At 39.3% G+C, this 23,077-nt stretch overlaps 1 protein-coding gene across 1 annotated transcript in view; it reads left to right on the top strand.

Annotated features, from left to right (window-relative positions):
- Window positions 1–14,399: 14,399 nt before the first annotated feature.
- LOC145776624 (uncharacterized) overlaps window positions 14,400–23,077 on the top strand; it is a 28,891-nt gene continuing 20,213 nt past the window's right edge. The window contains exons 1-8 of the mRNA XM_082587853.1: window positions 14,400–14,582; window positions 15,839–15,984; window positions 16,475–16,708; window positions 17,697–17,851; window positions 18,310–18,387; window positions 19,356–19,508; window positions 19,743–19,975; window positions 20,934–21,009. Of these exons, the coding sequence (XP_082443979.1) occupies window positions 14,482–14,582; window positions 15,839–15,984; window positions 16,475–16,708; window positions 17,697–17,851; window positions 18,310–18,387; window positions 19,356–19,508; window positions 19,743–19,975; window positions 20,934–21,009 (1,176 nt within the window). The 5' untranslated portion in view covers window positions 14,400–14,481. The remainder of the gene's footprint in view (window positions 14,583–15,838; window positions 15,985–16,474; window positions 16,709–17,696; window positions 17,852–18,309; window positions 18,388–19,355; window positions 19,509–19,742; window positions 19,976–20,933; window positions 21,010–23,077) is intronic.

The following is a 23,077-nucleotide window of genomic DNA, read 5'->3' as shown; positions in this document are numbered from 1 at the left end:
CTTGAATGGCTGTTTTATAGTTTTTAGTTTTCATTATAATTTCAATCAATTACCGTATATGCCTGCAAACATACAAATATGCAATTAGTCATGGACACTGCATACAGGGTTTTAAACCAGATTTCAAGTTTACTTTAAATTAGGGACAGTAAAATACTGGGACAACTCGCTTAATTGATTTTTCTTGCGATATGGACACTGGACAGCTGGAAGGTATGGACAGCTGCAAAATTAAACATTGGCAGAACTGCAAACATTTTTGTTTGCTTTTAAGTAAGTTCGTTTTTATCAAATTAAATTACATATTTTGCGTGAGGTTTAGGATGCTAGAACATCGGCAGAACCTTGCTATAGCAGTGTGAGGTTAACTTACCGTTACCACTGTAGCGTGAAACTCTATTGCTGCCTTATTATGACTATAGCACAGTATTACATAAACATGATATCACATACTTTCATACATTTATTTTGGCAATACACACTTTGTGCACACGCAGCCAGGTCACATATGCTGCACCTGGATATGTGACATATGGTAGTGGACTTCAAGCTGTAGTTGCACCAAATTTTGTCATAACGCTATGACCCTCCAGTTGTCCACCTTCTTTTTGAGTGAGCAATCCCCTACTTCTACTATCCCTACTTTGCATGCTTAGCAATTTTTATTCAAGCAAATTTTATTTTTCAAACATTCACAATTGATGAAAATGGCTGTTTTAATGTCTATTTTATAGCATACCGTGTATGTCGCACAGTAGTAACATAGTTCATACCTTTTTTTTATCTATTTCTTTCTTTTTAATTGATTTTCAAATTTTCTGCCCCTCGAAAAAAACTCCTAGATCCGCGCCTGCTGTGTATCACTACCACTCGGTGGTAACGCTTGTAGTCGTCGAGTCAGCTGCTTCAATTATTTTAACACGCTATTAAGTGCCTTTGTCGAGACACAGTGGTCTGGAGCGGTGTCAAACCCGCGTCCTTTTCACGCAGCCGACAAGTCTAATAATCACAATCACAGTTCTTCAAAGTTGAAGTAAAACATTCCAGTCATGTGACAAATGCGACCACAGTGGGACCTATATGGGACCCATATGGGATTATTACACATCAAAGGTATTGCGCATTCCATTTACATTATTTATGAAACGTCGATGTATATTAATCGAAATATATTATAAAATCTGAACTTGAAACTACGCTGTGCAGTTGTTATTTTTCTGTAAACGTAGCCTGTATATTGCACGCTGTGTTCTGTTGGTTTTACTTTTGCTATAAATAAATGTTTTTACACCATTGAGTCATTTTATTTATTTTTCGCTGTCACGCGATTGCGGCGCTGATTTATAAGAAGTTTACCTATATGCTTGAATTTGTCATAAAATATATGAAAATTTAAAGACAATACGCCATCAATAATTTAAACAAAGTTCTTCACATCGACAAGGATCAAAGAATTTGTTTGAAACATTACTTGTTAAAGCAAAAAACATGAGCTTTGACAGAAAAATGATCAAAGATTTTCATCTTACTCTCTGAAACAACAACAGAATTGGATAAATGCAAATCTAAAAGGTATTTCCAGAAAATAGGGGTTCTCTAACTTTGTCCCCTTAAGTACCCCCAAGTTAAAAAACAATTATCGCGAACTCCTTGTAAGCTGACACCAAATAAAGTGGTAACATAATTATTGATTCTCGATAAAAATCATGATGCAAAGGTTATTAACCTGTGATTTAAAAGTTCAATGACTTTATGCACCAGGACCACGAATATCGCACACACTTCATAACCGTATTTATTTCAGCTGTATATGCTGAACTATAATGACGTGAGAGCTGAGCTTGTTTGTTGCAAATACGTATTTCAATCGGGTAGTGCCAGGGCCGCTGAGAGGATACTTTGGGCCCGGTACCAATACGATCCTCAGGCCCCAAATAAAGACATTTATAGGAAAAACGCATAATAAGCAAAGAATACGCGGTGTTTCTTCAAATTTTCGGGACTCTTAGAAATGTTCCAGGCCCCTAAAATTATCCCGGGCTCTAGTCCAAAAGTACCCCCTGGACACCCCTGCCAACGCTAGTGATGCAGCGGTATCGAACAGACACACGCGTAAGTTATGCTCCATATCGAGCACCCCTGAAAGCCTTCTATCAAGCTCCAGCCTGAGAAGCTCTGAGATCACAAACAAACATTGTGGCAGCTTATCTTCTCCCAGCATTAGCCTCCACCTTTATTGCTATAAGTAATCAATGTTACAGTCAGGCAATCATCTTCGGTGGTGTTGGCGATGAGAACAACCGACGATACATCAGCGTCGGGTACATGTTCTATATCCGGACTCCCTTGAATTTGTATAGCTCTATTTCAGAGGTTCGAAAAAGGCTTATAAATTATAAATTAAATAAACAAGCATCAAAAGTATTTTGGTAGATTGGTTATTTTTGCCGTCTTTAAAAGACCCCTTGAAACAAAGCGAAATCTCAGGTTTAGCGTACCAAGTTTCTTGTGATGATTGCAATTTAATTTATGTTGGCCAAACAAAACGAGATCTTAAATCTCGCATTAATGAACACAAAAGAGATTTCAAATATCAACGGCCGGAACAATCTGCTCCTTGCATGCATGCCATAACTTCAGATCATAAAATAACTTGGAGCAATTCTAAAATTCTAAAAGTTGAAAGTAATTATAAAAAGCGAATGTTTTTTGAAAGTTGGTTTATCAATCAAAAGCCTCATGTAATGAATCGCAATGATGGCATCTCTTTTCCTGCTATCTACAAAAAACTACTGTAAGTGCTTATTTAAATTGGTTTCATGCTGATTGTAAAACTGTGCAGTAGTGCGTACAAAACTCGATTTATGACTCATGCCGTTCACTCTCCTCTCTCATCGTTGTTTAAGTTTCTTGTTGATCGTTAACATTTAAGCCCCCTTTTCTAAATTATTTCAAACTTTGCGTGCGATAATTTTTTGTCCAGAAGTTGAATTTTTATTTTACATGTTTAGTTGTTTTCAGCAACATGGTCCTGTGTTTTGCCATTCTAGACAGGTAATCACTACCTGGTCTAGCCCCCTGAAGAAGTCAGTCGTGTCTGATTGACGAAACGTCGGAATAAAAGCAGATTGTCACTGTATACATCTTGTGATAGTTTAGCTTAATTTGCACCAGTAGAACGCCTGATATTATTTAATTAAATGCCTGGTGAACAGCCTCATTCAATTTTCAGTAGATTGGTTATTGTAGAAATATTTCAATCTTTATAGAATCTTTATATACAGCTTTTAAGTGCAAGCCGCATGAGATTAAATTACTTCATTATTGTGTCAATAATATTATGATCTCAAGAACAAAAACTGTCAAAAACAGAGATGTACGTATACGCCGCAAATTCTACACCGTAGACTTGCGGCGTAGACTTTTTGTTTGCGCTAACGCTTGCGGCCACATTTTTTGGATAGTTGTCGCTTGAGGCTACGCCGTAAAGTTTTCGCGGTTTTTTAGCGCATAGCGTTAACGCATACTTTTTAATGTCTTAGCTGTTGTTTGCATTTTTTTTTATCAAACTTTCCAAATTTTGAATAAGTTAAAAGAATGTTTTCAATGGGCAAAGACATATTGGAACCAAAACGCAGCAAAATGTCAGATGAACACTTTCAGATGCTTGTGTTTCTTTGTGGAAATTCAAAATAAAACTTGTTTGTTTCGAGTGGTTTATACCGTGTAAATGTTTGGCACCTAGCAAAAAAATGAGTTTACGCTGGTGTATGCGCTGACGCTGACGCCGCCAACTTTTTTTTACAAGTTACGTTGACGCATACGGTGTATGGTTTTTTGAACGTTTGCGTTTACGCTGACGGCGTCAATATTTTCTGTATGCGCGTACATCACTGAAAAAAATCAGAAAATGCAAAGTCTCATCAAAGAAATCTGAACGTTCAAAAGAATGGTGAGTTGGAAATCTTAGTCAAAAATCGCTCGCTCTAAAAGTCTAAGCGAAACACAAGTTTACAAAAAGGTCTAAACTTTGCTATGTCCCCAAAATCGATCTCAAAACTGGACATTGTGGCAGCAACGAAAAACGGTTTAAAAGGCTCCTTGACCCATCAGCTACTGATGTGGTCAGAGCAAAGATCACTCAAAATTTAAAATCAGCTAAACCTCCTCCACCCAACCTAACTCCACAACACCAGCAAGCGTTAAAAGCCCTGCGATCCGATGATTCAATCAAGATTGTGAAAGCAGACAAGGGAAATACAACAGTCGTCATGGACATTAAATCTTTTGCTTGTCTTTCTTACATAAGGGAGTTTTCTGATGCAATCCAGCGTATCCTCAATGGCATAAGAATAAAGGTTGCGATGAAACCCTATCTGACAATAAGTAAATACCTTTTCTCGGCTAAAGACCCCATGAAAGATGGTGAAGTTTCTGGGTTGATCTTCCAAGTTCCATGTCAAGACTGTGACTGAATCTACATTGGGCAGACTAAACGTGATCTTAAATCAAGAATCAATGAGCACCAAAGAGCTATTAAATTTCAACGTCCGGAGCATTCCGCTCTTTGCAAACACTCTATAAATTCAGACCATAAAATTATTTGGACCAACGCTGCTATTCTTAAAACTGAAACAGATTATACAGAAAGATTGTTTACAGAAAGTTGGTAGACAAATCAAAAGGCACGATGTGTTCTTAACCAGAATGAAGGTCAGAGCTTTTCCTTTGTGTAGAAAAAAATTACTTTGATTTCGCATCTTTTTTTTTGCTCATAGCTTCTTCACTATCGTTGTAATTGCTGATTTCATTTTTGTCTTGTCTCATATTATTTCAACGTGTCTTGACGTTGATCTTAGAGGTCGATAAATTTACGTTTCTGGATAGTAGCCTACTGTTTTTAGTCAATACTGCGTTATCAATTAAACTGAGCGGTAATCTTGTTGCGTTTTTTTAACTCTGATTCTTGCTACTTTATTCATTTCGTCAGTTTGTTTTTGTGTTGTGCCATTTGTGGCTAAACAGGTGAACAGGTTGTGTTTACCTGTTTCAACCCACTTGATCAAGTCTATCGTGCTGACTGATAAAACGTCTGTAAAAAAAGGCTAGGTATCATCCTTAACATCAAGAGGTAACCTAGCAGTCTACTCTCTACTGTCACCAGAAGAACGCAAGTCACTTTACAGTGTTTATCAAATGCTTAGAGAAGAGTTTCACTCTGTTTTTAATAATGTTATGGTTGTATTTTTGTGGCTCTACACTCGCTTAAGATCATTTAGCGACACCCTCATTTATAATTTTGTATCAGAATTAGAATATCATCATATTATTACCAGACATATCCTCACTGCATTACGGATACTTCGGCCTTCTGTGACGTGCAGGAAAATTAAAGATTTTCGCTTTTACAGTACAACACAAAGCAAGTCTTTCAATTAGTCTGTAACAAATATGGACAAATGACGAATTAATGCAACAATGCAGAGTTGCAATCCGTTGATTTTGTCCCAGGAAACTAGTTTTACTTGTGGCACTGTTGTAGCTATTCAATAAGTCGGCTGCATAGCCAAGTTGTGAGAGCCCTGGTACAATACTCGGCGCCGTTTTCACATCGCTCAAGAGCATGCGGTGTTAGTCAGGACCACGGGTCAGGACACTTAAACAGCATCATGGGATGTGGCGTGCCTGCAAAGGCAATAACTCACTTGCAAAGAACTTCCACAATTTTATTTTGCAATTCCAGTAACGATTTGAAGCAATAAAAATTTAATTATTTCAGCTGTTTCAATTGGGAAATCATCATCAGTTCAGTCGATTTCGATTCTCAGTCACTCTGTAAACCTTCTCCCTCCACAATCCACAATCCTCCATCTTTTTCATGCCCATTCCGTTGTCATTGGTCACTGTATCAAGCCATTTCATCTTGGGATGCCCCTTTCCTCTTTCCTCTTACTAAAGCAGGCCTGCTAAACTTAACAAGGGCCCTATGAAAAGTTAATGTACGAGGCTTGCAGCGATCAAAAACTTTCACTTTGGGGGCGATTTAGAATTTACAACCAAGCCCAATATTTGAATCGCATGTTGTTCAATTATCACCCGAAGAGTGAAAGATAGTAAAGTGAGAGTTGGTGAACTCTTTACACATCTGTAAGGCCGTTGAGATGATATTTTTGGAGCCGTTACCAACAAAATGCCCAGGACCAACAAAATGCTCGGGTCACACAAACAAGACTGTTTCAAAGAAAACAATATGGTACCAAAGAATATGTGGTGTTTTTTGTTTCCAGGCCCACTAGGAAGATTTCAGGCCGAGTACAAAAGTATCCCCTGATCGACCCTGCCTACGCTACTACCTTTCTGTTGCATGTTATTCTCAACTTATTGTCTTGGTTACTCATTCGTGATTATTAGTGGTTTGGTAAAAGGAATCCACTGTTCAGTTTGTCGATATTGCAGGTCACTTCGCCCTCGGCGTCTTCTGACTCGGCAACCCCTGAAGTTATTTCGTCATTAGTGAAAAGCTACCTACCACCTTGTGATACTCAATGCAGCCCCAAAAGAATAGAACAAAGTTTGTCAACTTTGCTGGTTCAGTTAAACAAGATCTCTCTCCGTTTCAGAAAGATTCCGTTTGAAATAAATTCCCGCATCCGAGTCAATGATCTCCCAAGTTTATGCCAAATATCATCAACCTTTGAAATTACACGACACAATTGACCAAGCGGCTTGGTCCATTCAATGAAGCGCGCCACAGTTTGCTTGTTTTGGAATAAATAACATTTTATAAACTTTTTCATGAGACTGATTTGCAAACTTGTTGAGTATGAAAGTCCCATCTTGATCTATGATTTTACGCAACGAAATATTCACATTGATACAAATCATTTTTGAGCAGAACGGGCAAATCATGCCTAAGGAACTTACAGGGCTTAGAAAATCAATATTTCTGGAATATCTTTAATATTGGAAAAAATAAATTATTGATGTTGTTACTGCAAATAAAACTGAATAAAACGTGAATAATTATTTCCAGGCAAGTTAAACAATGGAAATGAGAGTTTAATATTCATACCACCTTTTAGCAATGATGAAAGAGGTAACGGCGTTATAACCTGTCGATTGTATGTATTTGGCCGCTAATTAAATCTATCAGGACTAGGTTAAGGGTGCTCGCTTGTCATGCGCGAAACAGACTAATAAATGACGCATTGATGATTAATTCCAAAAAATTATTCCAATGACAATTCAAAAAAATATGAATTAAACAATTTCTTTCTTTATTTTGCAAATCAAAGCGAGGAATCTTTTCCGAGAAATGACTACCGCTTGCCAGCCTTCTTAAGTAAATATCAACATAATTTCTTCTGCAAACACCTATTGTCTGCCCAGTAAAATACCTTAATAACTAAACATAGAATAATGTGCAATAGAAGCACAAAGCATTTCCACAACAATAAAAATTGCTCATATTGGAATTGAAGTTCACGGGCACGAGGAAGTCTTGTGCCAGAAAACCACCCTCCTTGCGTAGCCTCTCTACTCAAAGTAGGTTATTTACGTAATACCGTATGATAAAATGTATGCATTGCTTACAATATAATCTATCTCCAACACAATACTCCTTATGCCGTTTGTTTATTTCGCCCAGGGCCGGATTTAGCTGATGGGGGGCCCGGGGCACTTTTAGATCGGGGGTTCCGTGCAAAAAAATTTTTCGCGCCTGCGGCGCGATAAACCGCCTCCACGTCTACAGTAGCATTAATCCAGCACTGCACAGCATTTTGCAGAAACTTCAAAGGCTGAAAAAATAAAAACAAACCACAAAATCACATTTTTCCACAAACGGGGGGCCAGGGGCACTTGCACCTTCTGCCCCCTCTAAATCCGGGCCTGATTTCGCCAAGATAAAAGTAAGCATGCTGCTGTCAGACAAAAGACCAAACAAATCATTTGCAAAACGCAAATTCAAAAAGTTGATGAGTTCTCTCTCTCTTTCGTTTGAGACTAGATCAAATTTCAGGGCAGGTGGTGGAGAGCCAGGTGAGTGTAGCTTCGTCCAGCGTTGCTATACCATGCGTTCCATTTGGTGCCTTGTAAATGGGACATTCGAGAACGACATGGTGAGCAGTTTTTTCCTCCGCGCCGCATTCGCAGGCCGATGAGGGAGCCAGACCCCACTTGTGCATGTTGGAATGGAAGCGACCGACTTCTGTTCAGATTCTGTTGAGCTTGACCCAAGTCGGCCGAGGCAGGTCCATACCAGGGGGGGGCGCCACTTGGTGGGGTATAAAACCATGTAGTTTGGTGTCGGTGGCGCACCACGCTGCATTCCAAGTATCTTCCATGAAGTGTGCTGCGCTGATGGCATGATCGCTGAATGGAAGTAGTAATTCAACAGCAGCTGGCACAAAAGGGTGTCTTGACTTCAGTTGCCGGGTAGATTCCTGAGGGATTCCTGAGGGATTCCTGAGTTGATGAGTTGAAAAACAAGAAACCAATTTCAATTGTTCTCACTTTTCCCAGAGCTTGCTTTTTTCCGTTGCACGGAACTAGTTTTTCGATCTATTTCGACAAACCAATGATTTGAAAATTTCAAAAACCTGCACAAGAAAGTTAAATAGCTTCGTAAGCGAGCTACGAAGAATCATAAAATCTTCGTTCCCCCGGTTTTGTGTTGTTGAATTATTTCACTTCTACCCAGTGGGGTAAGCTGCAATTTTCATGGGAATTTTTGCATGAGGCATTCTTGTTACTATGGCAACTTACTTTTACGATTCTACAACAGAAATAAAAGTAAGCTTTCAGTAGGCCACAAAATGTTGGCAGTTGCATCAAGGTTCATTGTTATAACATTGTCTGAACCTCGCCGACGTTACTTTTACAGAATATTTTCATGGGGTTGAGTTAGATTTCTTTTTATGTTGTCAAACGTCGTTTTATTTTGTTTTTAGATAAAAGTTTGTTTATGTTGTCGAAGCATTTCATACGCAAAGCTTCCCATTTTTATGTGTTCTAATATTTTAATGCATTTCATGTTTGTTTGGAGGGCATGACGAAATGAAATTGCTATTTTGAAATAAAAGAAGACTTAAAATTTTGAGTCAAAAGATCTTATTGCTACAAAGCTTCGCTTCAAACCGCTGTATTGTACTGTAAACAAGAAAGATGTTGGTTGAAGCCGGTGAAACATTTATAAATTAGATAAAAACTACTCAGACTAACGTTTTCTTTTTAAGTTATCAATTTATCATGTACAATTTCTTGGAATACAGAAAGATTGTTCATTTCCCTATCAATAAAACACAAGGGGTCATAGTAGAAGCGTTCGCGTCGCGATCCCTGTCAGCACATTACACACTCACAGTAGGCCAACTAGCTGCGAATTCTACTAAAACTTCTAAAGATACTTCCACAGAGATTACAAGTCAACACACTGAGCAAATAGATAAACAAGAATCTCCAACAAACCTTGCGGTTCTAGTATACGCGTGATTTCGTGAACGAAGAAGCTTCAAGATCAAGCGGCGCTGGTTCGACTCTCGAGGTGTGCGCTTGAGCAACGAACGTAAAGGACTGCACTCCATTCAATAATCGGAAAAACTCCACACTGTAAATCTCGGTGACCGGGCCTGCGTCAGTGATTTAAAGCCTCTACAAGTATGCGAAACTGCCAGGATTAAGCTCTGCGAGAAGCTTTCCCAGTCCAACCTAAAGATTGAGTCAATCAAAATGCTTCTTGTATAAAAAGACACAAAGTTTTAATTTTTAAATAGACAGTTTAAAAAATTTGTCTTCCTTAGTCAAAATCATTAACAGAATGCGGTGATCAAGTAAAATAGACATCAATCCATCATAAACAATAAAATACTTAAAAAAATAATTCGTCAAGTTCAATGAGATTTGACTCCAATTGATGGACACCACCGCAACAACCATCACCACCGCAACAACCATCACCACCGCAACAACCATCACCACCGCTCCAACCATCACCACCGCAACAACCATCACCACCGCAACAACCATCCCCACCGCAACAACCATCACCACCGCTCCAACCATCAGGTATCAGGCTCGGACTGTAACATGCTCTGAGAAAGATTAATTAAAATGAATTTATTTTATTTTCTATTCATCTTCTGCGACATTAGTGGATGTAAAAAGTAGCACAGCAGGGAAACGAACCTACACTTTGTCAATCGGCAACACTGCACAGCCACGTTAATCAAAACATGACCAAGCGAGTGACCAAGCGGGTAGCCACTTTAACAAGTCGAAATTCTGCCACTGAAATTGACTAGAATGCAACCGCCAACCAATCATAAGCTACGGTTTAAGTGACGTAAAAAATGGCGAAAAGAAGATCATAGAAAGCAAATTAAGTGATGGATTTTTTGTCAGCTGGTTGGCTTAGGGGTTAAGGTTAGGGCTAGAAAGTAGTCATTTCATTGTCGCGTGTTCGATTCTCACCACTGCTATTGCTCTTTTTCTTCTGTAATTACCAAATAAAGTTCAAAACAAGCATTAACTCCCTGGATGAGTGCTAGAAGGGTCACAATTGGACGGTAGCCTCTTATAACACGTTCTGATTGGTTGGCGGCTGCATTGTAGTCAATTTCAGTGGCAGAATTTCGACTTGTTAAAGTGGCTACCGACCAAGCGCAACAATGGTGCCACCTCGTGGTCATGCACTAACAGCAAAGTGCAAGGTTTCTAAAGTCAAGTCTGAGCGGGTCGGGTCTGAGGATTTATGACCAACGTATCCTTGATCAATAATCCAAACGATGTCTACAAGACTCTACATTGTACTTGCACTTCTGGAATAACTGAACAAAAATGATAGAATGGATACTAATAACTCATGAAATGGAAGGTCTTCCAGCTAAGCAGCTATCCTCGAGTAATAATATTAATAAATGGAAGGAGTGACGAAAGACAAGAAATTCATAAAAAGCAATATGCACAATCTCTCAAAATCGGCTGCATAGATCCTTGGTTCGACGTGCAATCAAGAGCATACGAATACGATTGCATCTTTGTTGAACCTTCCACTGCAAGGTTATATTGAGAAATCAAGCGTTGTTTTACGGCGCAAGTAAGAATTAGACTAACACTGAATCATGTTTCATTTAAAAGGTAACTGCTTATTGCACAGCCTACGTTTGGTATAACATATTGGCTAAAAAGTAACAAAAGAAAAATAACCGAAAAACTATATAGAATTTACAAATAAAATCCCCCAAAAATACTATAGGCCACATATCTTTGTACCAGGTCAGGTCCGTAGGCGTTTGTTATTAATTATTAAGCACTCGGCGAGTTTGAAACTTACCAAGTGAGATACAAAACAAGTATTTTATGTATTGACCACACCAGCTGACCCTGCGCAAACATCATGCCATCGCTGACGCATCAATCATGAGTCAGCAACTTATCACAATGGTGTCTGGTGGTTGAGGAACTACGTCACAATGACAATAAGCCATTTAGTTTGCTTCAATGTCCTACAAAAACTTCCACTGCATAGCCAAATATATTTCATTGTATTCCATTAAAAATTAGTTTATTTCATTAAGCTAACATTCCAATTAAAACGTTTGGCAGCGATGAACATGGGAGAAGCGCCACACAAAAAGTTGACTTGCCTTCCTCTGAATGGGCGACAACAACATTGGCGTAACGAATTTACTCAGTTAAAGAGCTTGCCAGAATTTTAAAAACATTGGCGTGGTACCGCTACTGTATGTTGCTTGCGGTGAATATTATGGACATGTAGCAAACCACGCGGTGCTGGTTCGACTCTCGGGTTGTGCACTTGAGCAGCGCATTTTAGGACTGCTCTCCATTCAGCGGCACCTAGTGAATGGAATAATTCCCCGGCAACAACACTTCAACAATCAGAAAACTTCACTCTGTCAATCTCGGTGACCAGCCCTGCGTCAAGAGCTTTACAAGTACGCGAAACTACCAGGAATAACATATCAAGGCTTTGTCGGTCCGAAGATAAAGATTCAAAACCAACCAACCAACAGCCGACATTGTATCAAAGTACAGTATCAACTTCACCGCTTAACAATTTGATAAAGAATGCTAGTTTTATTTTAATATTAATATCTTTAGATACTAAAACACTGTTTTTCAAGTTGTGTGTTTCGGGACCCCTGGGATCTGTGAGGAAGCGTCAGGTCGTCCGAGCAACATTTTTAAATTGATTAACCAATAAATTATGTTGGCCAACTTGCTCTCCCGATAGCTCGCCAGTTGTTTTGTTTTACTCTTGTGAGTTATTTTCCACATATTAATTAATCTGTTAGCAAGCAATCATCGTATGAACCGTTGTGCATTAGCACTCTTGCAGCTTTGCAGCGCTCTTGCAGTCGGATTGGAGTCAGAGTCTAATTTTTTTCGTTGATACTTCTAACATACAAATATTCTCGATGCGTTTGGCGCAATTATTTTTGTCTGTGATTTTATTTTTTAAGAAGTCATTTTTCATTTCAAAATACTCTTTTTTTTTATGACAGGTGATAGGGAAGGTATTAGTTACTGTATTCAAAACCTGGGTTTTGGTATATATTTCCAAAATACTTGTAGCAGGATTGGATTTGGAATCACAGACTTTAGAGTCCGAGTGGAGCAGGAGTCCAGAAAACCTGATTCAATAGGCTACATCTCTGGTACTCTGACATCTCATTTCTGTAGTTTGGTATATAAAGCTGAACGGCAATTCTCAAGCGCCAACAAAATTGGTCTAGTTTCATTCATTGATTCAACGGCTTTAAGTGTTAGATCAATGTCAAAAAATAGCAATTTTTCTGGATGGGTATACACAATACGATCTTAGAAGCGGCGAAAACGTTTTACAATTGGAGCTTTCATGGCACATTTAAATTCTGAGGACTTTTTCCAAACAAAGACCGTTCGATTTATGTCTAATTTAAAGATGTCAAACTCCCTGATGGTGGTAGACCTACTTGGTTTCAAACATGTAAGATGCGCAATACAACTGTATGCGGTCGTCAATCCTTGTTTTCTACTGACCTCAAGCCAACAATATTTAGCTGATGCAAAGGTGAACAAAGAATATTGCAACGTATTACAAAGGAAATATCCGACCGCTTTAGTTAAGTAGTCGTAGCTTTAGCCCTGACCACTTTGTAAGCTTGCTGTTTTGATGAGCTATCAATATTTCATTGTTTTTTCAACGTTGATTTTCGTTCTTGGAGAAATAAGAGGATATTATTGGAATAAAAATTTTCATAATCCAAAACACAACAGTCGCATGTGACCAGTCCCAGCTACACTCGGCTTCCACAAGCTTGTTGTTGTTGTAAGTGAATAAGCGTCGTATCGATTGGTTCCGCTATACACTGGTTGGAACGAGTTCTTCAGACAGCTCTGGCGCGACAGCAGCGACATTTCTTTGTTTCGAAACAGCGACGCACACGGAATATTGTTGAAATGCAAATGAAGGCTGGCTACCAAAGTTTCGGTGGTTGTTGAAAAGGTCCGTTTAAGATATAAGATTGTGCTAGGTCTATCAGTGCTCCTCAGCAGACTAGCTATTGCTGCTTCTACCATAAAAGTTTGGGCAAGAGAGGTGTCTCAGTTCATCAACGTCAGGTCAATTTAATTACATGTTGCCAGGGCAACAATACGCACGACAGGAGATTGTTGTGGATCTTACGTTAGTTGAAGTCGCATCTATGCGAAGCAGTGAACGAATGACGTCATGTTTATTGTCGAACCGGTACCAGGTGGTTTGAGGCGCTTGGCGCAAGAATCAGTTTTTATTGCATCATCTAGTGAAAGATAAACGGTTGTTTCTCACTTTCCAAGTGGGTAAACCATAAAACCTGACATTAGATTGACGTCACTTGACGATGTAACAGATCGATAGCTGGAATCTCTACCTCACTCGGCTGAAGCATTTGGTTGGGAACAATGTTGTCGTTCTTAGTTGCGACTTCTTTAAGCTCATCAGAGCACACCTGGCCATCTATAGTTAAAATAGAAATCTCAGTTCAGCTTATAGCAGGCTATGTGTTAATAGGAAGTGGCAGTGAAAGGAATATGCTTCTCTGCAAGCAGACACCAATGTCACTTCGCTCTGTGAATCACAACTTACAAAGGAAATGTAGGGCGAGGCGCTTTTCTAAACGAGCTTTTGTTGATCGAAACAAAATTAATTTGATGGGAAGCGATTGGAAATAAAGCGAAACGAAAATTTTTGCAAATAAATTGCATTCGATGCAGAAACGAAAACAAAACAATCTTGCAGGTAACGAAATCCCTTTTCAATCAAAATATTTTATTTCCGTGTTTAACAAGAATAAGAAATTGAACATTGCACGGATCATTGACAGACACCAGAGGACTTGGGGATTAGACGTAGGCTGAATATTTTATGCCTGTAATGTAATAAAGCGAACTTTCTACGACACTGCATTAGATCAATCCGTAGATCACATTGTTGATATCATGACCGTGACGTACACTCACAAAGTCGCCAATGCAAGGCTGGGTGGTTTCTCCAGCTTGCTGATTAGATGGAAGGGAAGCGTTTACAAACTGTTCTATCGGTAAGTGGTTCATGCTGATCATTTGACTTTTAGCGGAGAACGTCTTGTCTTCCATTTCTTGTTGAGTTAAAAATATTTGTAATCACATCAACGAATCTTCAACCCAGCCTGAATGGGTATCGTAGTTGCAGGCATAATTTTTTGAAACAAACATAGTGATATTTCCCGCCTACTTAGCTTGTGTTGTGTTAGTATAAACGCAAACAAACCGAACTGTTATCGCTTTTGGTACCATGCGGGTTCATTGTTGACGTCACTGCAAAGACAAAGTCAACAAATCAAAACGCAAACAAGCCAAAGAGGCTTCCCGAGTCATGTCCTGGTTCACATACAAGTTGGCCAGTAGGTGGGTTGCGGATTAGTATCCGACTAGCATAGGAAAAAAATCACTTAGGCTAAGTAGCTACCAAACTCTCGTTATTATCATTATTGTTCTTGGTCTCCATACTAAGTTATAGCATTGAAAACTTATTTTGTAACACCGTTTACTTTCAAGTATTCCATCAAAAGCATAGATCACTAATGGCAACAAACAAAAATAAACTCCACGCACTCTTTGGATGGAATAAAAAGATGCATCCGGTTAAATTACTGAACCCAATTTTGTCTAAACTTTCTGCACACAAGTATGTAACTTCTGCACACAAGTATGTAACTTCTGCACACAAATATGTAACTGCGACGTTTCTCATTCATTACTATACACGTCACTTTGCCATGATTCAAGAAAACTCGCTCTCGTATCCTCGTCGCTTCGACCACACTTTGCCAGCTGCATACGAGGATACTTTTGCCAAGCATTGAACGTCTGTTTACTTAGTGTTTTGTCACTTCTCCTTACTGCTTGGCTAAAAATGAATCGTTAAAAATTTCGCAAACCAGCTCCTCCGCAAAAATGATGGTCCAAAAACTTCTAAGTTAATAGAGTTGTGTGTTGCTAACCGAATTTATAATAATAATCATGTTTTAATTTGCGCCCGTTGCAACAACATACACTGCGATCACAACATAAAAAATATGCAGAAAATACAGAAAGTAAACTCGTGTGTAACAAACTTTTCGAAGACTAAACTGTTCAAACAACCAGTGCTAAAAACTGAAATATTGTAAATACGAAAATACTGGCACGTTTTTCACATAAAATAAAACACATACTACAGGAAGACTGCCTTTCCAATCATAGGGTTATGGTCAAAATATATCTTCATCGATGTTTGACATTTGTTACCTGAATAACAAAAGATTTGTTTTTATAGTGAATTCTTCATTTACATCGCACTGTACGTTCTCCTCTCCCTCCTTTACCGTTTCGTTCTGCAAGGCAGCAGCAAAGTTTACTTCGAAAAGTTGTGCATACAGTTCCACCACTACACAGACCTCATTCCAATCAGCTTCGTCTTAGGTGAGTTTTTATAGCACTATATCATTATAGCTTTGATCTTCGCGACTAAAGTGCTTCTGTATAGGCTAGTATAGTAGTTTCTTGTTGGATAAATACACGATATGTTTCCGAGCTCATTGGAAGTGGGGAAGATGTTAGTAAAAGAAAACCTCTCAACCAACTTTTGTTTAAACAAATACAACGATTGCTTCGAGACTCGTTTGTTGAATTAATTATCAAATCATTTGCTCACGGCGTAACCACGCACATCTATACCACGGATGCATGATCGGGCGAGTGCATCTCGCCATAGCTTGAGCGGCTCGCTGTATTGCAGTTCTGTTTATTTGGTTTTGTTAAAAAGAAAACTGCGCAATTAGGCCTACAACAAACATAAATCGCAAATAGTGTGCACAACAAGGAAAGGTTACCAACTCACCAAGACTAGCTGCCACCCAAACATGCCAGCGCATAGTGTGGCGGCTGAACCAATGCACTCATCCCACTACAGGCTTTTACGTGTCCATTGTGGTTGGCCGATGGTGGTCCCAATTCGAGAACATTCCTTGGCCGGATAGACTGATGATCATCATCGGTTCGAACGTGCACGGCGTCGACGATCGCGGCAGGTTGATACGAAGAACGCTGGTTCGATACTTGAACCTCGCGCAAGTGCTCACCTACAGAAGCGTCTCCACCGCCGTTTACAAGAGGTTTCCAACAATACGACACGTAGTGGACGCAGGTGAGCCATCGGTTGTGTTGGAAGCAGTGACGGGGAGTACAACCGTACAAACCAACCAATGCAGTTGATTGATTGCAGTAGCAAAATGAACTTGAAAGGAATTGATAACAAAATTTGTTCATCTTTCGATTCATAAAAGTTACAAAATAATTATTTTTAAGCAAAGATAACGGCTTGCTCAAGGGAGTACTCTCCTGGTTCGAAGAAGGTCTCTTTTGTCTTAAGCTTAATTGTAATCGATTGCTGCTGCAGGAAACTTATACATTATACTAATCACTGACGATATATATAACTATACTTTATTATTTATAGTTTCGGGAGAGAGTTTGCTTTGTTGTACCACAAATAGGCAAAAAACAGCAACACAAGAGGGTTAAGCATTATAAGATTATAAATATTTACAAATATAGTCCAAGGCTTCCATTAACTGCATGTGATTTTATTTGCCACGCAAAATGATCACCGACATCCAAACTCAATGTGTTTCGATGTAAGTTTTGATGCAAACCAGAAAGTATGAAATTAATACATCGCTTGTAATATGAACCTAATCAATTATTAATTGCTTATGAAATTAATGTACAATCCTTTTGAATTACTCTTTACAATTGGTACAAACAAAGATTCTTCGACGTTTGCATTTGTTCAGGTACGTACATGACATGGCAATATTTGAAAAATGTTACGGAACGAAACAGAACAAGCAGACTGCAACAAGAATGAACCAACTAAACAATTTAATGTTTTAACTTTTCAAGATTGAATCTCATGTTATCCCGTTGCTTAACTTCTCCAAACCTATGATCCTGGTTCGGTACTTACCCTAGATGGTGAAAAGCATTGCTCACTTCTTGCCGAGCCTAAAACATTGGTGGGATGTACAAGGAAACGTGGTCAAACACATCGCTTATTGTTGCCATAGGCTCAATGCTTATGGCGCTACATACGCCTACTTGTTTGCAGTTTATAGTAAATATCTCTTGACCAGGTATCATGACCGGGAATGAACATGAACAATTCGAAAGTGCGAAAACTGCCAACCTTAAGTACTGGATCCCATTACTGTGGTTCAGTAACCTCCTCACCAAAGTACGCCAAGAAGGGAGAATATACGACGACATGACTTTCAACCTGATCATTAAGGTGAACTGCAACATGTAACTGACCATTCATGCGACAGGACAATACTCAAGTTTTACCTTTCATTTTTTTAGGTCAAAGCACTCTATTCGTGTGCAATGCACGTTCACATTCTCATCCACGCTTTGAGCTATGTCTGAGATCGAGGTTGCCAACATTTGGTACAAATCGGCAGTTTTGGATTATTAAGCCTATAGGCTACAGAGCATTATAGGCTATCGAATATTCGAACTTGCTGAATTTGAATCGCAGGTTTGCGTTGTCCGGTTGGAATTAGACAGAATCCAGATTCCAGAATCTTACCTCCAACTTGGAAGCGATCAACTCCCAACTGTTTACCTTCTCACCTCCTAAAGTGCAGCAACCCAATATGACACAATCGTTTCCAAAGTTTTGTAATGCTGGTTCCATATTGCAAATGCATTCAGAAAAAGATTTTCAAATTTGCATGATATTTTCAGGAATTAAACACTTTCCGAAGCTGCTGTGGCCAATTGATCAATTACGATTGGATCAGCGTACCATTGGTTTATACGCAGGTCAGTCATCCTGCTTTCTGTTTACACTCACACCTATTCATGGAATGCCCAATAGAAACTTTTTTCGAAACCACACATATGGTCGTGTTGACATAATAAGTTTAATGTTTTGAATCTTTCAACTAAAGTTTTCAAGTCAATATGCAGAAAATATTACATCTCAATTTTTTATGATGATTATGTTTCTGATACAAACATTGGCGATCATGGTTTTCCAGGCTCCACTTTCCTTTGATATACATTGTTTTGACTGTTGTAGGCTATTTGTGACTCATTTATTCAGACTAATTAAAACCATAACTACGTTACACTTTGTCGACTTCTGCTTCGTTTCCTTGAACCACGCGTAGTGTTACTTTTCCCAAATCTCCATATCTGTGAAAATACTTAACAAACTTCATCTATTGCCTTTAATAGTCGTTATAAAACTTCCTTCTGTTTTGCCAACTTTAGGACTTTGTTGCTACTTTTTTATTCACAAAATTTTCAACATTCCTTTGAAGAAACTTCGCCGCAGCAACCTCGTTACTTTTCTTCACTTCATTTCCCAGACAGCCACTTTATTCGATAAAAATCTGGTCAGATCCGTACCCGATCTGGTAAAGATTTGGACCAGATAAAGTCGCTGTCTGGGGTCCTACCTCCCGGCGTGTACACTTCTACGTTAGACTTAATTCCAACGTTCAATCGTCTGTACTCCCTAATCCTTCTATGTCAAACATCTATACTTTGATGGGTTCTATGATTCCACTAAGAGTGGTGCACTATTGAATTTTATTCAATTTTTTCAAGCTCGTCTGCTTCAGCATCAAATGCAAATACTTCAAGAGTAGTCGGTACTTTTCAAAGTGATAGTTAATCTAAACATTACCCGTGTTGTAAATTGTACTAACCCCATTTATATATATATGGAGATTGGGCAGTGAGTGATTTATTTGCAGAAGTGATGAACAAGTTTGTGCTTTCAGGTGGTGACGGTTGCCGTCTACATGTTCTTCATGTCAACGCTACTCAGTCGGCAGTTCCTTGACACTGAACAAAAGTATAAAGGTCACGAGGTTGACTTATACGTGCCTCTGTTCACCATCGGACAATTCTTCTTCTACATGGGATGGCTCAAGGTCGATTGCTCTTTATTCTAGAATTGATTGGTAACTTCCTTCTTTTAGGTTTTTCCTAGGATTGTTGAAAACAAAAAATAATTTGGCTACAAAATAGTTTTGCAATAAATATGTTTAAGCTTCTTGCATTTGATCATATCCCACTCTATAGATAACCAACGAGGGATTTTGTCTTTGCAATTTCTACTCGTTCGGTTTTTGTTTGTCGTTCAATTTCTGATTCGCTGATCTCAGGTTGCCGAGCAATTGATCAATCCTTTCGGCGAGGACGACGATGACTTTGAAGTGAACTGGTGCATCGACAGAAACGTAGAAGTGTCTATGATCGCTGTAGATAAACTGTACGGGAAACATCCCAAGCTGGAAAAGGATAAGTTTTGGAATGATGTCAACCCGGTGTTGCCATACACCGCTGCCTCAGTCAGCCACAAGATTGAACCTTTCATGGGATCCACCTTCGATATGAGGTTAGTCTTGAAACATCTGACTTGTGCGCTTTGGATTATATCGCCAAACGATCGCTCAAAGAATCAATCGGTAGGTAGCGCTGTTTCGATGATCATGGACAAAATCATTGTCACTTTCATTCAGACATCGTTGCCAACTAGGTATTTGAATATTTGTAAACAATTGCCATCTCACTATTGTAGAAACCACTCGTCTGTCAGGTAAACATAGTGGTGACGCACTGGGTACACAAACTTGTGTTGACTCAACCCGCTACACAACACACAACCCGCTGTTTCAACGTTGTTATCAACATCTACAAAATAGCTGGTTGTTATGGAAACTGCCAATTTGTGGTTCCACACGACAACCGCATTATGAAACTAACCAATGAGCATAATGCTCCGGGAAATCGCTTTAAGATTTGAATGTTCAAACAATAGACAAATCACATCACTATGGATGGAACATGAAACACATTCACACGGTCCCCTGTAAGTAGCATCATAAAAATGCGAAACGAAGGCAAGCCCGATGGGAACCGCTTTTTTCAGAGCGCGGCAGTCCCACTGTCGACAAGTACCGTCGCCCCACCATCTTACAGCTGAACAGCTGAAGGCATCACATCCTGCAAGATTGATATGATCGAGCAGCTCGCTCATAAAAACCGATTCAGTGGCTCCTCGACACACACATCGACCGAGTCGCCGCCACTGCCAAGGGTGGTAAAAGGCAAAGCCCCTCGACCCTTGGAGTGGCGAAAAAGGTTTACACAAGAAAGATGAAGTAGATGTAACAATTTCTGAGAAAGAGAAGAAGATAACGAAGTTATTGGAATCAAAGTAACCGCAAATCACTTTTTTAAAATCCTTCCCAAACTTCTTTCTGATGCTGCACTGGTGAATATTGCAATTTAATAGTGAATATTGCTGAGCCGGGTGAATATTACAATTTAACTACACATCTGTTTCTACACAGCATCAATAAAGAAGATATGCAACTTACGCCTCAAGTCAGCAACGAAACCAGAAGAATTGGAAAAAGCACTTTAAAAGTAAGACAGCAAAAAAGATGTTATAGGGCAGGGGCAGGGCCTGATTAAGGCTCATGGGGGCCCGAGGCACAGCTAAGTTTAGGGGCCCCTGTTGGCAATCGCTTTCAATGCAATACCATGTAGTCTCTGCGAATGATGAAATATGGGCTAACAAATAGTTCAAGCAAAACTATAACTTCATAAATATTAATTTAGCCAATTTACCATGGGCTCTATCCAAGGGGGGGTGAGGGGGGTGATCACCCCCCCACTAATTGGAGTGGGGGGGTGATCAATGCAAAATCACCCCCCCACTCATTTGGCTTTGACAAGGTTTTGTGATATTTTATTGATCAAATTTTGAAAAATATATTTTCGCTGTTAGCACATTTTGAATTTTTTATTAATATGAATATATATTTCATTTCAATGTGATTTTTTGGTTTGGCAACCCTGAACTACGAGCCAGGCATTTACACTGTGTTCTTAGTTTGCTTGGCAGCCACTTTAACAAGAAAAAATTCTGCCACTGCAAATGACTAGAATGACACCGCCAACCAATCAGAACATGTTATAAGAGGCTACCGTCCAATTGTGACCTTTCTCGCACTTAGCCAGAGAGTTAATCTTTGTTTTAAACTTTATTTGGTAATTACAGAAGAAAAAAGAGCAATAGCAGTTGTGAGAATCGAACCCACGTCAATGAAATGACTACTTTCTAACCCTAACCCCTAAACAGCCAACCAGCTGCCAACTTAGTCGGCAGCAGTGGCCGAGTGGTTAGCGCGTTGGGCTCGCAGTCGAGAGCCTGCATATTCGACTCCACCCCCCCGCACTTGCTGTTGTTTTTCTGGGGAAGAAACTTCACTATGAGTATAATTGCCTCTACTCAGTGATCGATTTCGAGTAATGGGTAGTACCAAATTTAAGTCATAAGTAGAGTAGACAACCGGAAACAGACATTGCCGTCGGCTGCAGCGTGGGTCAGGTGTACGTCAGAAGGCGTACACCGATGCATAGCGTTCAAGTCCGCTTTCTCGCAATGCAGGGTAAAAATATGAAAAACAAATAAACAAACAAACAGCTGATAGAAAATCCAGCACTTGATTTGCTTTGTAGGCTATCATTTTCTTTTCGCTCTTTTTTCACGTCACGGAAAACGTAGTTTATGATTGGTTCGAGTTTTCAATTGCAGTGCCAGAAATATTTCTTGTTAAGTAACTACCAGTTTGCTTACCCAAAAATGCCCTTTCCGAAACATAGGCTACTTTGTGAAACGACTTGGAAACCCTATGCTTCGATCAGAAAGAAGTTGATGCTTCAAATGGGGGGTCTGGGGGGCGCAGCCCCCCAGAAGGTGAAATGACTATGACAATTTTAGCCCACTGTCCAAAAATCACCCCCCCCGAATTCTAAAAGTGGATAGAGTCCCTGCAATTTACCTACAACTTTCTAACAGTATGAACACTCTTATACTTGTTACAAAAATTATTGGATGAAGAATCTCTCTAACAGATTGGAAATTGAGCTCATTTCAATTTCATACTGGAAACACTAGCAAAATATAGGCTACATTTGAATTTGAACTAGCAGAGTTTATTAATGGATCCTTGAAACCAGTGCTGTGTTAAACCCTTTGTGGGCCCCGGGGCCAGAATAATTTCGGGCTCTCTACCGTCAAGCAGACCTATAATATTGTGTATATTTTCACTGCACCGACATGGAAATGTGGTTCATTTCAATAGACTTTCCCACCAGTTTAGAAAACAACACAAGTGTAAGTAACCGCAAACACAGGTTTATCATTTCTTAGCTACACCTTTGCTCGGAATGAAAGCCAAAAGTGTTAACAATTTCTAATAAAAAAAATACTGGCAATGGAACATATCAAACATAGGCTATCGGTCACGACGCGGTAATACCATCGTACAAAAGTTTGACTGTTTGAACTTTGCCGCCCGGTACCGCGCAGATAAAATCTGAGGACAAAACCAAAACTGTAGAAATTATTAATTTCCATTCAGATTTGGTCATCTGGTAACAATTGTTTTTCTCCATTTTTATTTTTTATCTGGCAACATTACTTGTT

Source organism: Aplidium turbinatum, chromosome 9, assembly GCF_918807975.1.
Source record: "Aplidium turbinatum chromosome 9, kaAplTurb1.1, whole genome shotgun sequence".
NCBI lineage: Eukaryota > Metazoa > Chordata > Ascidiacea > Aplousobranchia > Polyclinidae > Aplidium > Aplidium turbinatum.
This window is presented reverse-complemented; position numbering and strand designations above follow the sequence as displayed.